The following is an 18413-nucleotide window of genomic DNA, read 5'->3' as shown; positions in this document are numbered from 1 at the left end:
AATAATACTATATACTTGAACTTGGTGTAAATTGTTGTAGATCTTGTTATAATTTTAACACTTCGTGAAAGTTAGTAAGAAAAATTAGTATAAACTGATTATATAGAATAAAAAAATTCAAATTATGTACATATTTATTTGTTATTTATTAAATGTTAGCTTTGTTATTATGGTTATAATCTTATAATTATTAGATACGCATAATTAAGTAGTGACTAAAGTATAGTTGTAAATCGAGTTATGCCGCGGGAAAAGCCATTATACATACCTATAATTATACTACAAAATAGTATAGATATAACTACAGTTCGAAACTTGCAGGATTATATGCTAGTGAACATTATTGCTAATACCATTTATTAATTATTATAGAATATCATAATTTATTATTATTACTTTCGAAATTTAAAAATCACTTACATATATAAAATTATTATAAATTTAAATTAAAATATCATCATAACACTTTTGTTGTTTCTTATAATAAATTATAATTTATATATTTGTATGTTTATACCATGAAATATATGTTTAAAATATTTATGCACATAATACAAGTGATTATGCAATCAGTTAGTGAACAAACTCAATCGTAAAGATAATTTAATTTGGAAATAGAACATTTAAATATTTTAGTAATTTGCTCAATATGTCTGTTATCACAATTTGCTATGGTTAAGATACTATAAGATCTTAGAGTATTAATTGTAAGTATAATATATGGTTAACTATATAAAAATAACCCTAAGAAAATTAATATTTGTCTTGAATCAAAAAGCCACCAATTGATGACACTTTCGGAGTAGAGTAACTTAATTGATTTTTTAAAAAATTATTATATTTAAAAAAAAAAAAATATTTTAGTTGTTTTTATGTTTGACAAATAATTTGAGCAAAGTATAGGAAGGGCAGTGACGCAAGTGGAAGTGGATTTTATTATCCACGTTATCTTTTTATAAAATATCTTATACATATTCCACATAAAAAAATATACGTATGTACTACTATAATGTCTATATTATGGTGGTTTAGCATTTAAAATGAAAACCTATCCCGAGCACACACTAATCTGTTATATACTCTCATAAATATTCATTTTTTCGATAAAATAAAATGTATTCGAATAGCTTAGAGTTTATTATAAACCAAGGTCTTCTTGTATAAGTAGTGATACTTTTAATAAAATTCGAAAGTATTTTTTATTTTGTTATATTTTTTTAGCTTTTTTAAGAGTGATTTTTGTGTTATAATATAAGTGTATACGAATAATTGAAAGTTGAAACGGATCTGAAAGAACATAATATTGTATATAAATCGTAGGTACGCTAATGCGTATTATAAATTGCCAAGTTAATAAAAAACTACTTTGAAATCTATCCAAAAATGCAAATGCAGTTTAGTGCTCATACTGATCATATTCCGCCATACATTACACAGTGTATATAAATGTGCTATAACATATGTAATATAATCGTTTGGTTGAGATAAATTATTAATAATTAATCGAATATGTAATATGCGTTTTACGTGAACTCCGTACCCCAATAAGTTAATTGAAATGTTTTTTTTTTAAATTAATGGATGCGGCTCGTTATTGTATGTTCAAGTTTGTAAACAGACATGCGCAAGTGATAATACATTTAAAACCCGGAGAAAGTATTATAATCTGTAAAAACAAATGATTTTACGATGTCAGTAGTTTTGTTTATTACTTTAATTTTATATTATTGTCGAAGACGAGATAACTGTTTTTCTTTGATCTCCGCGTTTATTATATTTTGATTTTATTTACTACGTAGCAGACATTACCTTTTTAAATATTTTCTATGTGAATGCGCGTGTGTGTTTTCAAAAAATGTTTCAGTATTGCTTCGTTATGTTATTTTAGACCTTATTGTAAAAACTCGTGACTGAGTAGCCAGTATACCAGTTTAATGAACCAGATTCCAAATCTCTGGTACAGTACCACGTTCTGTCCGCAGCAGTGACAGGCTCGTACCAATGGACGTCAGTTACTCGGCTGATGGTCTTAACTGATCGATTTAAGTAACCAATAGTAATTTAATTATCAGTATTTAATTTTGATAATTTTCACTTTTCGGCATATTAAATCCCACCGTAGTAGTCCTTCTTTCAAAAAACATTTAAATCGAATTCGATTTCTTCAAGTAGTCGTGACCAGTTAGCTAGTGGTGGGTAGCGTGTAATGTACATATTTTAGATTCTGATTAATGGTTGGTTGTTTTGGTTCTATATAATGACGTGTGTTCAATGTTTTTTTTTGTCTAGCCGGCTCGAGGTTATAAATAAAATGTTTGTTTTTGAAATAATTTGGCCAGAAAATATATACACCAATTCACCATGTTTGTATTACTTGTAGCTTGCTTAAAACATTTTAAACGTTTTTTGAATGTTATGAATTATTTATATCTATTGGTACATTCTTCTTATACTAAACTACAGCAATTATCGCGACTTCCATCCAAAACTACCTGCGTTATCGCGACTACCACAATCTTAACGATGTCTGAGAGCCGCGTTCCAGTGGCCCAATTTGAAATTATCATAATATTATTGGTTTAATCATTCCCATGTCTATACTCTTCTTACATCGTTAAATTTAAAAAAAAGAGAATTATAATTTATTCAGATTGTTTTAACATTAATTAATGTTAAAATATTGTTCTAAATTTGAGAAATACGAAAGGTAATATACCTAATGTAAGTTATTTAAATTTCGTGGTTATTCAAAAGGTCCGTGAAGTAGTTCTAATTGCCTATATAATTATTTGCTATTACTGGGCGGGGCTTCTTTACACAATTTTCTCTTTGCACTCTCAATCTAATAAGTAATTTTCTATAATTATTGAATATTGCACGCGCGCATATTGCATAATATACATATATTTATTGTATTATTCACTGCAGATGGTTTCATTTATATATTTTATCAGTGTTATGGAACTACGATATAATATAGAACTATCGTTACAACTAACCATTTATTACAATATTTAATTTTGATTTATATTTATATCGTATGTAATATTGTCTTGTTATGGTTCAGTTACCTCATGCTGTCCCTATGCTAACCACGGCAGTTATCCTTTAAGATGTTATGCTTAATTGTTTTACTGAAAAATACATGTTTAATTATTGCACTGTTGTGAAGCGTTCTCGGTTTCTACTGTTCAATGTTTTTAAATAATTGCTTCTTATTAAATGTAAAAGTATCATACCTATTATCCATTCTCGGTCAAAGATAAATCCTCGGGTAATTTGTTTCAACAAAAAGCAAATACCATCCTACGGAAATGATTATTCTTAGAAACAAAATGCTCAAATTATTCATTCCTGTTTAAATATTCGTTTTCTTATACACAACATGAAGATCAAAGTTCTCAAAAAGTGTAATGGATATTGTTATAATCGTTGTTGTAATTATATAATATGTATTATGTACTAGCTGTATAACCCGACTTCGCCTGCGAAAAATGAATAAATATAAAATACAGCACTGTTTAATGTTTAGATATATTTCGACTTTAGTGTACCGAACAAATTGGCGTCGGTGTACCTTACTATACCCCCTAGGTTCTTCCCTCCTCATAAGGTATTAGTGAGTAAGTGACGTGTGGCCGATTTTCATATTAGCATAAACACATGAAATTATTGTAGAATTGTAATATGTTTAAATTTAACGAATTTTAAACATAAAATAATTAGTAAATTTTCTTAATTTTGACAAAATTGCTTTAAATCAAAAATAATTTCAAAAATACAACTCGTATTGTTGTATATAATTCTCCTTTTTTCACGTCTTTTGTATTAAAGGTAAACGGTGCCAATGTAATTTTGTACACAAAAATGCGCTCTACGGGAATAATGATCCTGTTCTATCGAATCAACCAAATTTGAAAAAAAAAATTTTAACTAACAAAGGGTAATATTCTACAGGCCTCATCGAGCTCCGTTTTTCAATATTTTAATCTGAAACTTTTTAATATGTCTTTAAAAATAATACAATTTTCAGCATTTTTTTTACAAATTATATTATAGCATTATTTTTAATAAAACAAAAAATTCGAGTTTGATACGGCCTGTAGAAAGTCTCCTTCTTTTAGATAAAAAATAGTTATCAAAATCCTACAATTCTACAAGACTTGAGAATTATTCCCATGAAGTCATTTTTCCAATATAATACACCTATAAACCTCCACTAAACAGGTATCAGGCAGTAGATTAGTGGAAAAGTAGAATGATTGAGGTGGCAACTAAAATATAAAATTTAATTTTCAAATTGTATAGAATTGAGGACAATTTTAAAAACTGGCACCGAGCCTCTTAAGCAATGTTATAGGTATTGTGATAAAAAATGTCACTAAAGTCAATATTGTAATACAAAATAGTAAAAAGTAGGTATTCTATTATTCCGCGTTTATTATTTATGCAGTTAATAAACATAAATTTTAAAATATTATAAACAAATTAGATAATTATGTATACATAAAATAATGATTGTTGGTTTATTTTATATTGTTTATACTTTCATATATTATTCCTGGATGTAATTAATAAGCATTTTAATTTAAAAATAATAGTTTTATACTTTTCTTCTAAAACTATAGTTAATGATGTTTACTTTAACTATTTTAAGTCGGGGATCGTACTAGTATTATTTTATAAAATGTCTATATATTAATGGTATATAAATATAATTTTAATGTAAATACTTTAACTAAATCAGTTCATTAAATTATAAAATAACGGATTTCATACTTTAACGATGCCTAACCTATATAATATATCATACACATTATACACACTGAAACCTGTATATTATGACGAACGCTTATGAGACCATCAAAAGTACCCGTTATAGACAGGTGTCTGACTGTCTGTTATGTTTTTTTAGTCAAACTCGCATATTGTGTAACTATTTAACGAAAATATTGTATTGTTATGGAAAAAAACTAAAAGTAAATATTAGGTAATTCATATTACATATTATATAGGTGCACACATAATTGTACATTCGTCGTACATAATTATAAATATACGAAATTAGCTTTATCGTTATCGGTCGTAATTCGTGCTTTGACGTTTAATCGTGTGCCTCGTTGTTGCGACTGGTGATTCGGTGACTTAATATTTACGCATGGATGCAACTATATTTGAGTTAAAACTAAGATTGTCGTTCGTTATGCAAGTATCGGGGAGAAATATTACCATCCATGTGTGTAATAAAAAGGGTCCGTTATATACAGGTTGAATAATCTAGAATACCTATCTTTTGGTCCGTTGAGGGAAGTGCCTGTTATATATACACATGAGGCCGTTAAGTCCGGTTTTAATGTATATATCTAAAAATAAAATGCTGTTATTTGGTAATCGCATCACTTGAGAACGGCTAGACCAATTTGGCAATTTTTTTTTAAATGTTCATAATACTTTAAACAAGGGTTTAACGGGAAAAAAATTGGAAAAGTTGCCCGAATAATTGGAAAATTCGGCAAAAACAGAAAGTGTTTTTTTGACTGACTGAACAACGCGTATAGAGCCTAAACTATGATAGCTGGAGACTATTAACATTTTCATAGTACCTTCGTACCACCATGTAATGATTTTCCAAAATTCGCATTTCAAAGAGGTGCTCTCACAAGGATTTTGAGATTCAAAAATATTTTTGTTTATAAATTTATCGGACTGATAAGCAAAACGCATCAAATCGTCCTTTTATGGCCTCGAATAAATAAATTATACCTTAAACGGCTTAAACCAATTATGAGAGTTGAATGTATGTTTATTGCTTGTATTCTCAAAAACTACTTTGCCGATTTTGTGAAAATTTCAAATTGTTCTTAGAAATATCAAAACAGTTTAAAAAGTAGTTTTAATCATGTTCGATTTATACCAATTGCTGTATCCAATCAGCTCCAGGCGAAATGTCCATCTCGGTCGTGAATTAGTTCACACAGCGAGGTATACACTGATGCTGATTTTCCAGTAAACTGAGGTACACTAAATCCAAGATACACCAATATACTATGTAGCACTATATTTTATAATTTTTCATTTCTTCACTGGTAAAGTCGTGTTTACAGCTAAAAATGAATTTTGCTTTATCCGAAGTTAATGAAATCAAATTGACTTAATTGTTACAATTGTTAGTTATGTACTTGTTTTCAATAAAAGTTATATCAATAGATTCGTTAAGACTTTGAGGGTGTTTATAGCTTATTTTTCGACCTCTATAGGCTATAGGTAGCTTATACATGCATTTTTTAATCGTTTATTCAATAGGTTGCCATTAGTTACATATTATATTACTATTATAATTAGTAGAAATATTATATGGAAGATATATTGTTTAAAATATATTTACAAAAAAAATGTTTGGCACGGTAAACCGTCGTTTTATCAATCAACGGAGTGTGTATGTCCGCGTACGCGTGTATGGAGAGAGTGGTTATCTGGGAAAAATATGTAGCTTCAGTAAAAACACGTTCAGTCAGTTTATTGACTATATCTATTTTGAACTGTTGAGACGTTTTTTGGTTGGTAGTGGTTTTAAAAGTATTTTGGTGTTAATATGATGCCTATCCGACCGACATTAAAAAACATGAACTACTTTTAACATGTACGGCTTTGTCGGCCTGTAACATCAGAATATTATAGCGTTTTAAATATAATTCGTTAGTTATACCTAGTACAACTCAGTTATATACTAGTTATACTTATAAAATATACTATAAGTATGTCAGCAATCATGGGCGCGTAATTTGCGTTGTCGCAGGGTATGCAAATGCGGACCTTAATTTTTACTGATTAAAATTATGGTTGTCGTTGAATTTAAAAACGCCTACGCATCCTATAAAATTATTATTTATTTCTGAAAGCAAAGATTTTGGAAAAATATATTTCTTAGTTTAAAATGTATTTCCATGTACCTAATCGTAATTTTTTGTATTTTTGTTGATGCGGTTCATTTGACATTTATTTATCGGTACTTGTGTATAACCAGCATTAAATATTAAATTCATTAAATGAACCTATGAATGTACTTTAAGTTTAAAATTAAGATGTGTGTATCTAGCCATCAAGGTACTACCTGACCATAAGTTTTGCATCCTATTAAAAAGTTTAATAATTACTGAATATCTATTTCGTCATTACGCTGTCATTTAAATTGGGATTTTATATTTTTATATATTACTTTTATCTTCATAATATTAATTTGTTTTTAGATATTTTATTTGTTATTTGAAATTTTGAAAAATTTGAAAAATTTGTTTTTAGAGTCTATTGGAACGCCAATGTTAAAATGTCATGAATAATATTAATATTTTCTTGTGGTTTTTGATAGAAGTCATCGTTCAATTAAGAGACACATTTTTTGGTACAATTTGTTTGTTTTAAATATTAGTAAGTTGCGATGTGAATGAAGCCCGTGTTTTTTTATAGGTATTTAGTAGTTCGGTAGTTCGGTAAACTATACATATTTGCCCGAATAATATTTTTTCTGGACTGCTATTAATTTGGCGGACTTATCGAGCAACTAAAATGACGATAGCAATATAGTAGGTTCTTTGCACTATCTTATACTTTTAAGTAAATTATTAAGTTTTGAGGGTTTAGGTGACTCTGAATACGGATTATTCAAACCCGCATTAACAGCAGATGCGTCTTCATAGTTCTGTTACCTATTAAATTACTTTTTCCTTTTAGAGTATGTAGTATTTTTTTTTAAAAATTATAATCGTATTCGCGCGATTATTACGATTGCTGTAGACTTGCGTGCATAATATACGCTGACCGCGGTTCATCGATGACTTAAGAACTATAATTATTTATTACTTTAGATTTATTGAAATGTTAAGTAAGTATAATATAGCCTATATGACGTAATAAAATGTGGTATTCAGGTGGAAGTAATGAAACGGGTTGGCAGTTCAAGGGTAAAATCAATTCCCCGTATTAATGTGTAGGTGCAAGTGGATGAAAATCAATTAACAAATGTTAATTGGATTCCGATTCGTAGAATTGTATTGTAGTGGCACTTACTTTAGGTAGGTACTAAATGGAAAGTAATAGAGGCGTAGCCATGGTGGTGGAGGGGCAATGGGCCTACCACCCCACCCCCTCATTGACCGTTGATAGTGGCAGACACGTTTGGATACACATCGCATATTATTATTATACAAGTTAGGTTTTAATATCTTCAGTCGTATATTAAACACTGATAATTGTATATTTTAACATTTAATTAACTACTTAGTACCTATAATTTAGTCAAAATTGTTGAGATTTTATCATAATACTTTCAACATGACAAGAGTAACGTCGTAAAAGATTTTCTAAATGTTTTTAAAATTGCATAAAACAAAAATATAAAATTGAATAAAAACTACAAGTTTACGAACTTATTATAACCGTACAGGATGGACCAGCAGGTGTTCTAAAATGACAAAAATTATTTGAAAACGCTTCTTTTACTAATAGGTTGTTTAATTCTTGTATGAACAGATATAATTTGATTTTTTAATTTTATGGATGTCATGTTATTATTTTTTTAGTGGATCTTCCATCGTACCTATATCCATCTAAGACAAATATTTTTTTTTTCATAATAATAATATTAATATATATAAATAATAATATTTATTATCCAGGCTATCTGTCAAATTATTTGTTCACATTTTGTTATTGGGGTATTTTATTGCAGACGTTTTTTTTAGGACATTCGGTTAAAATAATATCGATATTCAATAGTTCGGAGGCGGCTGGTGAACTATCTACGTATATTTGGAAGTTATTGTTGTTTTTCGAAACTATACTAACAATCACAGATTGGTCTCAATTTGGAAATCGAAAGTCGATTTTGTTTTTTTAGAAATATATTGAATATGGTATAATATGATAATTGATAAGATAAATTAAAAGTAACAAATATTTTTCTAGTTTTAGTTTCCGTAATAGTCTAACTATATTTTAGAAAAAAAACACCATATGTAGGTGGTATATAGTGACACTTTCTCTTAGCGGTCAAGTTCAGTGAAGTAAAATAAAACATTACCTATTCCTACTGGTTAGCATGGTTGACACAACTGTCTCATAACTTTCACTTGCGTGTATACTTGTATAGTTTTATCGATGTCAAACACTAAATACTTGGCATTTTTTGATACATAAAGTGCATAGAAATTAAAATATATAATGTTATTTAAAATGATTTCCTCTTGTTAAAAGTAAACATACAATTTGTTGTATTATAATTAAACGTTAAAGACAAATTCATTTTGGTAATCTAATTAATATGGAAATGTATACACAATATAGCCTCGAGACAAATGTATACATTGAAACGTCTTTGCTTTTAAAGGAGGAAAGCGTACTACCTGCTTACATGCGCTTGTACGAACAGTCAAACTCGTTAATTTGAAAATGGTGTTTTGCTACGAGAAATCTAATATAATTGTATTACTTGTGCATTTTCTCTTTCTTTCAATTTCATTAACTTGAGTAAGTCATGATTTTAAAAATTTATGAAAATATTTATTCAATTATTGTGAAAAATAGAAACTATAGGTACTAGAGGTAGTATAATAAAAAATATATAATATACGATTTTTAATTAATATACAAGTTTTAAAAATAGTTTAAAATAAGCTAGGGAATACATATTAATACGAAAAATATAAGGAAACATAGGTATATGTATAGAATACATTTAATTTACCAAAAAATTGCATTACACGTGTTGTCTGCATTATGCTTCTGCCTTGTACGACGTGTAAACCGCGCAGCGACGCATTTACTTTATTGAAGTATTTCGCGTATCGCCGTAAAAATTATTTTGATTGTTGGAATCAAAAACACAGTTATTTGGATAGGTTGGTGTGTCAAATTTGCTGTGCATAAATAATACACTAATGCGCATGGCTGCGACATTAGTGTAGATCAAATTTATTACGGTCAAGTATCAATCGACCGAAAAAAAAAATGTAATTATAATAATAACTAAAAATCGCTGTTTGAATATTATCATCCGTAATACCTACCTACGTAAAATGTGAAAGGGATCGTTCTTGCCTCCGCAAGCGTCGTTCAACATAACACTATGATTTATGATATAATTGGTACCGGGTGATCCGTTTAAAATCCATAGTACATTATTTATATATTTATATTTTTGTAAAACCAATTATGAACATGATTCATGGTATAAACATTTTAATAACTGAAAAACTATTCGTCTGAATTTTGGATTAGCTAGTACATCAAAATGTTAAACAAAATCATCCACTAAATACTTTACAGTACAAATGAAGGGGGTCTTATTTGAAAAATAGAAATTGATATCGCCACACAGTACACTTCTCAAATACTAGAAAATTCAAAATATCTCGAGAATTTGAAAATATGGTCTTCAAGTATACTTAAGAATTCTATAAATAAGAATTTGAACATATTTTTCAATAATTATTCGGATCGCTTGCGTCGCTAATATTAATTAATAACTGTACCAGCGGATCAACGTATACCTACTAATTGTTTATAACTCTTGGTTTAATTGTGATCGAATTGCTTGAAATAATATTTTTTATCCTCGTTTTTTTTTTACGATTGTTGAAGCCGTAAGCCCGGCTGTTATAATTTACCTTCTTGTTGGTGAACTGAACTGGAACCGTATAATTATAACATTGTTAATTTATCACAGTGCGTGTCTTCGGTGGATGAAAGTGAAAAATAAAGTAAAAGAACGATTCCACGATAATATGACACCGCTACTAGGTATTGAATAATTAAATAGTCCACCTTGCCGCCCAAGTTATGTTATGAAAAGAAAATAGTAGTGTATAATCGCAGATAGTGGATACTGTGTATAAATTATTATAGTTGTTTCGGTAAGATCTGACCTAACCGGAACAAGTTTTTACGTGGATTTATCATTATAATATACACACCATTTATATTAGTACAAGTCCATGTTCTATGTGTGTGTGTGTGAGAGAGAGTGTGAGTTAAAAAGTATAACTCTATCGATTACCGTTGTTTCTTTTTTATCACCCTAACGGGTTTTATTATTCTCGGCTAAATATTTTTTTAGTGTTTATATTCTATCAACAAATTTAGATTAGTTTTAATATATTAAGTTTCTTTTAATTCTGAATAGGTGATTCTATACGCGTACAGGGTGTTGTTCCCGTTAATAACTGATTTAATTTTTTTTTTTAAATATTATTTTAAAGAATAATTAATGTATTTTATAGAGCTGTAATTATTATAATTTACAGTATTTATTGGTTCACTTATATTGGAAATAAAAAAAAATTAAGTTGTCGTGTTCATTTTTCTCAAACATCTGCGATAATTATTCTTTAGAAACAATTTATGTAAATATTTTATTAGTTGTATTATAGATTTCCATTAAGTATTTAAAGAGCTGGATATGAAAGCTTGTGTAGGGGGTGGCGTGGTGGTTAGGGAGTATATTAGTAGGATAGCTGGTATGGACGAGAGGATAAACACGATTTGGAAATATTTTGGATACTATCTAGACGAGGCGGTTTTAAAGCTTGTAGCTTGTTTTTATTTAATGTATTCGTTATGACTACTAATCCACACTATTTGTTGAATATCAGTGTTTAAAATTGAACCAGTATCCAGGTGTTTGGCATAATATTAATCGATATTTTTTTTAAAACATCATTGGATTTTTAAAAATCACCCATATAATTATATGTTTGTGTCCCGACTAAAAACATGATACAAAATCGTATCCGGTATTGGAGTTTACAGATCTATTTTTTTATGCTTAGTATCATATATTTTTTAATTAACACAAAAGATTCAATTAGGAGCTACATTTATTTGTCTAGTATAAACTTAAATAAATTATTTTCAAGTTTTAATCTAGTTTTTTCTTTTCGATATCATTTATTACCCAAGTTTCACTTCCATATGTTGCAACACTCCATACATATGTTTGTATAAGTCTCTTCTTGACATTGAGATGTAACTTTTTTGAAGTGAGCAACTTATGTTTTTTACTAAAGGCAGTTTTTGCTAATGCTATGCGTTGTTTTATCTCGCGGGCACTCTTGCCATCAGATGTGATTTTGCTTCCTAGGTATACCATTTACTCTACTTGCTCCAGTTTTTGACTACCTATGTATACATTCGCTTTTACTTTCGGGTCACGTATATTATATGTATTTTATTTACGAAACACAAACATATTTTATTACATATTTTATTTACTACCTTATATATGCAAGTAAATGGTCATTGAGGCGAAAAAAAACAGTCAAAATAAAATTGATATCAGTTCATAATCGGAATGTCATTATTCTATTGTTATTATAATAGTGTTTCTACAATATATCAGTGTTAATGTTGATGATTTACGGCAAAAGTGAAAATATAGTACTTAACTCGGTATTACCATGCGTAAAAAAAGCGTTTAATCCTCAACGCTAAAAAAATAATAATGATTTAATCAATTACAGTTTCTTAATCGAATGAAATAAAAATGACGTAGTCAATACTCAATAATATAATACAAGATAATACGTATCCGTTTTTATTTTAAATATATTATACCGGGATATCCATTATACGTAAGACACTAGCTGATTATTGATGTTTTTGAAAATGTTTCTTTTATGTAATTTTAAGTTACCAAAAACATACATTTTCTAAAACAACTATTTTTTACTTTTTTTAATGACAAGTATTTTTAATTCTTATATTCCAAAATAAAATGATTTTTGAGTAGGTACTTCAATACATTAATTTTTGTAAATAATGTTCTGTTTCGGAAAAATAAATAAAAAATGTCCCTGGCATTCAAAAGAGTAAATAACTTAAAAATTAATAATGATAAAAAATGGTAAAAAATATAATTTTTTCCAAATATGTTGTTTTGTAACGACTTAGAGTTATGTAAAAGAAATATTTTTAAAACCATCAGAGTTTTCTGAAATATTCAGTGTCTTACGCATTAAATGTATCACTACGTATTGATTCGTTGGTATTTTTAAAACAGCCCCGGTATTGTGCTTGATAAATTGAAGGATTGTCACTTAACGATTTGATAAGTATTTCCGGAGCCAACCTGTGACAAAAATGCGAACTTTAACATCTTTTATCAACATCTCTGCTGTTGAATTTCAAAAAATCTCTATTTTGTGATTGCCTCTGGAAAATAAAACACTGGGTAAAATGTTAAGATCCTATAGACCCTGTTGTTTGATCTGTGAATGTCAGTCAATCAGTTTCATGTTTTAGGACCTACAATTTAGGTGTTTGTAGATATATACGAGTATTTTAAATTGAAAAATATATATTTTAATATTTACTTTAAAGTCATGTTGACCTGAAAAGTAAAATGTGGCTCGTTGTAAGCATTCAGCTTTCAGCACACAATTATAAAATGCGTATACTGTATTAATCAAAACAATTGAAAGTTAAGTCAATTCCGTTTTAATTGCATCTTGGTATTCTTGTGTTTTTAATTTAGATAAATCCAATTGGATGTGTTTTGTGCGACCAGCAAAAACAAAACAAGAACAGAACATGATTGTTGACCAAATCGGAGATTATCTTTATTTTACAACTACAAGAGCCATTTACCAACGAGAAGAGTTACTCGTTGGATACAGCACATTTTATGCACATAAACGAGGCCTACAAGTATTGCCTGCAGGTTAGTAAACTATTATTATAATCGATCGATAATTATAATTATTGACGATACCTAATAGTAATTAATTATAGTCTTTACTTTCTATCGGCCTACGGGTCTTAATACTTATAATACTTACAACAGTTAATTTACCAATGTAAATACAATTATATTTTAATTTTAACAATTTAATTCATTCCGATTTAATTACATAAGACTATACGTTGAATAATATTATGATGTTACGAATGCATTTAGGTGTATCGTGTATACTGAAATTTAGTTGAATATTAATAAATGCAAGTTGATGTCTAGTAGTATTTTTTTTTTTTTTTTTTTGGTTAAGCATCAACTACATAGGTTATTAGCTTACAGGTGTTAATTTCTACATTAAATATTATATGTTATTGTACAATTCAATTTTTTTTAAAAATAAAATTATGCTATGAAAGTTTGAAAATGGACCAATTGCTTCGTACATGTTGTCTGGGATGTTGAGATCTTTTCTGGCTTCGTTGAAGTTTAGGCAGTGGATGATGATATGCTTGATGGAGTAGTTTGTATTGCATGTTAGGCATAAGGGTGGATCTGTCTTTGCCATAAGATGTCCGTGTGTGAGTTTCGTGTGACCGATTCTGAGTCGATTGAGAATAACTTCATTTTTTCTGTTTAGTTCAGTGTATCTCGGCCATCTAGTAGTATTGTCATTGAACAATGCAACATAATATAATATCGGTTTAATTTCATATTTTTTTTTAAGGTAGGTAGGCAAAATGTTTAATTTTAGTCGCTCCACAACAAATATTGAAATGCATATTAAGGTTTAATGAAAAATTTTATTATTTGTATAGATACCTTTGAAAAATGCGATATTTTCAATTCGTTATAAATAGGATTTTTTCTTCTTTTATGTATATCATTCACGTGTGCAATGATTTTATTCAGGGTACGTACCTACATCAATCGAGATAATATTCAACAAGGGGATGATAAAGCGGGGTTGCGATTGAAAAATATTATTGAGTGCGTACTCCGTACCTGTAAGTTGTGGACTCGAAAGATGCTCGATATTGATGACAGGGTTTACATGCGGGTGAATAATAATTGTTGTTTGTGTATTAGCTAAGTCATGCGTAGGAAAAATGGTCCGAGCTTAAAGCCTTAAAAAAGATATTAAAGCCCATCTAAAAATGCAATGAATATATAATAAACGTTACAATTGGCATTACGTATTTTATCGTAAATACACTTGCGACTGCGGTAGGTAATACGTATAGCTATAACTTGATGTATAATACAAACAGATATTCATGCAATATCATAATAAATTATAAGACCCGATAGTGGTATACTGGTATCATTCGGGTAAACTGAGGTTGAAAATAAATAACGATAGTATTATTTAGTAATAGAACTCAGAAAAGCTATACAAGAACCAGCAAAACACCTAAAATCATAGGTATATCATTGGTATAATAATATATATTATATAGAATATGTTTTTGTGAAAATTAGATCAACCGATTTTTGTATACAAAAAGAAATTTTCTGGGTAATAGTTATGTATAAAAATATTATAAAATATCCTATTACAATTATTGAGGCTGATACATGATCTCCGGTCATAATTGTTTTTGATTTGGCATTTAATTAAAATCTAACACGTCTTAATAATGACTATAAATAGTGACCTACTCAATATTGAATTTAAATTTACCATATTCTACGTAAATTAGACAAATACAACAAATTCGGGCAACACGTTTCTAACACTGATAATTAAAATTAACAAAATTAAAAAAAAAATCACATCGCATAAAAAATACATCATTTTAAGAAATCGATATTACTCAAATGTTATGTAATTTAGAAGAAAAACCAATATCAAACAGTTGTGAAAAAAAATCATTAAATTTGTGTTTTTATGAAATTTCTAAAATGTTTCTTTTAAAATGTCGATTTCAATCGATTTTTTTCTTATTTTTATTTGATTATTATGGTACTTGATGAAAACGGCGATCGTGATAACTATCCATACGCTAGTTAGGTACTCAATATATCTTGTTTGGTTGAAATCTACTTTAGATTTCTTTTTTTATTAACACCACTCCTTCACTGTCATGTGTGGGTAAAAAAAAAGTTGTAGTAGGACAAATGCAATATACTTAAATGTAATAAAATAGATAATATATATTATAGAGGATGTAACATGAATACCTGACAGATGAAATAACTTTTGTTCAAATAAATTTTAAAATTTTTTTATTTATATAATGTATTAAATAACTTGCGTTAAACGTATGACATTAAAACAATTATATTTCTTTTTTAATCCTGAAAATAAAAATTTTAAATTTGATTAACATTTTTTTTAGAAATATTCAAAATAGTCAATTTGTAAATCTGATTATAAGAACAATTTTGATGTTAAAACATTTATCTAAGTCAAGTAGTTTATTTTTAAAAAAATTTTAAAATATAAATATTTTTTTGAGTAAATTAATTTTGAACGTATAATAACTTTTTTAAAAATTTTATTTTTGGGAATTTCCTGACATTAGTATATTTCTTAAATTATTTACTAACCATATAATTTTCATAATTTTTACTCCCTATATATTATATATGTACAATTTCGATCCAATAAAAAAATATGCATTTGCGATAAGTACATTATATAGTGTGTTTGAGTAAATTTACAACTTAAAATAAGTGCATAAAATAAATTTAAACCATATAATTTCTCGGTAATTGCTATACCAAAAGTGGTAGATCTAAATGCACGCCAAGTCCATCACAATGGTCGTATCGAACTCGAACTTTTAATACGTTTGCACATCTATAACCAATAGCTTCCTCGCTTCATTATCAGAATTAAAAATCAAATATGAGATCGTGGTCAAACTCTAATCAACATTTATAATTACAGTTTTTTACGGACTATTGGAAAAACATACTCTTTAACAAATACGACGAGACGGATTTTAATAGAATCATGATTAATTCTTTATTGGTTTAACTTGAGCTAATTACATATTTTAATTAAATGTTCTGAAGGCTTGCATGTTTTGTACGCCTTGCCACTTACACAGGGACTGACTACCGTGTCCTCGCACACGAGGTAGTCTGTCCGGCTAAAAGCGTTAATGCAACACATTCCTTTTGAACCGTCGTGTACTCGTGTCGGAGGCACAAATTAGTGGGTTCAAATAGGTTCGGTTTATTATACATATAAATATATAATATACTAAGTATTATGTATGATATATAGTAGTTTAACCAGTAAATCACGTTTCCTTGGACCAAAATTGTCTTGATTTTAAATTGCGTTCCAATAATTATATATTTAATAAATTGATTTCACTATTTTAGTATTTTCATATTGGCGTTAATAAAATAATTGTAATAATTATACCTTTTTTTTGTGGTTTCATCACTGCATGGAAGCCGTACGCTTTCACATTCCTTGGCCCCCATGCAGCATCGTTTATTTAAATAAGTAAGCATATACATGTGTATAACAGTTGGTTTCGGCTCGCATGGACCATAACATAGCTTCCGCTGCTATCGCTGGTATATATTCCTATGCTACGAGTCTTTACAATGGCTAGGCCAAATGGGAATAGTCCGGGCAATCCCTCACATAGTGAATTTTGCAGCAAAACAGTGTTTGAAGTATTTACGGACCGGCTTAAGCCAGCTATCCTAGACATCTCGTTCGGTGGGTCCTCTTCTCGAGCCGGCCTAAGCCAGCCGTCCTAGACTTCCCACCGCTCTCACTTTACGTGCTTGATTGGTCACTCGCCTGCAGCTTCAGTCGCCTGACGAGCCCTCTCCTCTTCCTCTTGAGGGGTAGGATCTCTTCCACTATCTTGTAGAAGATCCTGAACATCTCCTCTGCATCGCGAAGGGCTATTTCCTGTAATAATTATACCTATAAAATACATATTATGCATGCAGCTCTTGACATGCATACGTATAATTTTTAAAAACTTAACATTTAATTACAAACTATACGAACACTATATCTATTACAGTAAAATGTATAGTATTAAATATTTATGTTATATATTTAATTTAGGTTAAGTTATGTGAGTTTATATTAGGGCAGGATGTATAATTTTATACTATTATTAATACAGATTATTATGGTCAAACGTATAATTCGCATCGTGATTAAAATGGTAACTAAAAAACCAGTTTTTACCGTTTTATTGTGATCGCCGATTGGAAACAGTGCTTTGTACGTTACAGTCGCTCAATCGAATGCGTGTGAAGTATAGGTGAAATTAGTTCATAATTTCTAATTTTTTTGTTGGCTTTACAAACGTGTGAGTTTAAATTTTCTTAGATCTGTACCATCATGATGCAGTACCATAGCTTGTATCCCCTCTTTCCATGTAATACAAATTAATTCGTGCAAGTTATAGACCTTATAGTTTTGAAGTAATTAAAAGTTTATTTTTTAAATGTTTAAGTTACCTCTACATTTCTTAGCGAGTTTTATAGAACCTTTAGTTTTTTTGCGTCGTCTCAATACTGACTCGGGCAACTTATAATAATTTTAATGTCATTAATTAAAACTAACGAACAGTTATTTCAACAAATTTATATACCTGTACTGGAGTTATAGTCAACTTTCCAAAATTTTATAAAAAAAAATGTGGATTTTGCTACAACCACTAATTATTTATCTTAAGTTTTAAACCATCCACTACTTAAC

The 18413-nt window shown here is 28.7% G+C and overlaps 1 protein-coding gene across 1 annotated transcript in view; it reads left to right on the top strand.

Annotated features, from left to right (window-relative positions):
* The window catches only part of LOC132949984 (PR domain zinc finger protein 10-like), a 54580-nt gene that overhangs the window by 22023 nt on the left and 14144 nt on the right, over nt 1-18413 (top strand). The window contains 1 exon segment of the mRNA XM_061021144.1: nt 13526-13711. Within this exon segment, the coding sequence (XP_060877127.1) occupies nt 13526-13711 (186 nt within the window).

The sequence above is a fragment of the Metopolophium dirhodum genome, chromosome 8, assembly GCF_019925205.1.
Source record: "Metopolophium dirhodum isolate CAU chromosome 8, ASM1992520v1, whole genome shotgun sequence".
Taxonomy (NCBI): domain Eukaryota; kingdom Metazoa; phylum Arthropoda; class Insecta; order Hemiptera; family Aphididae; genus Metopolophium; species Metopolophium dirhodum.
Note: the sequence above shows the minus strand (reverse complement) of the source record. Positions and strands in the feature narration are given on the sequence as shown.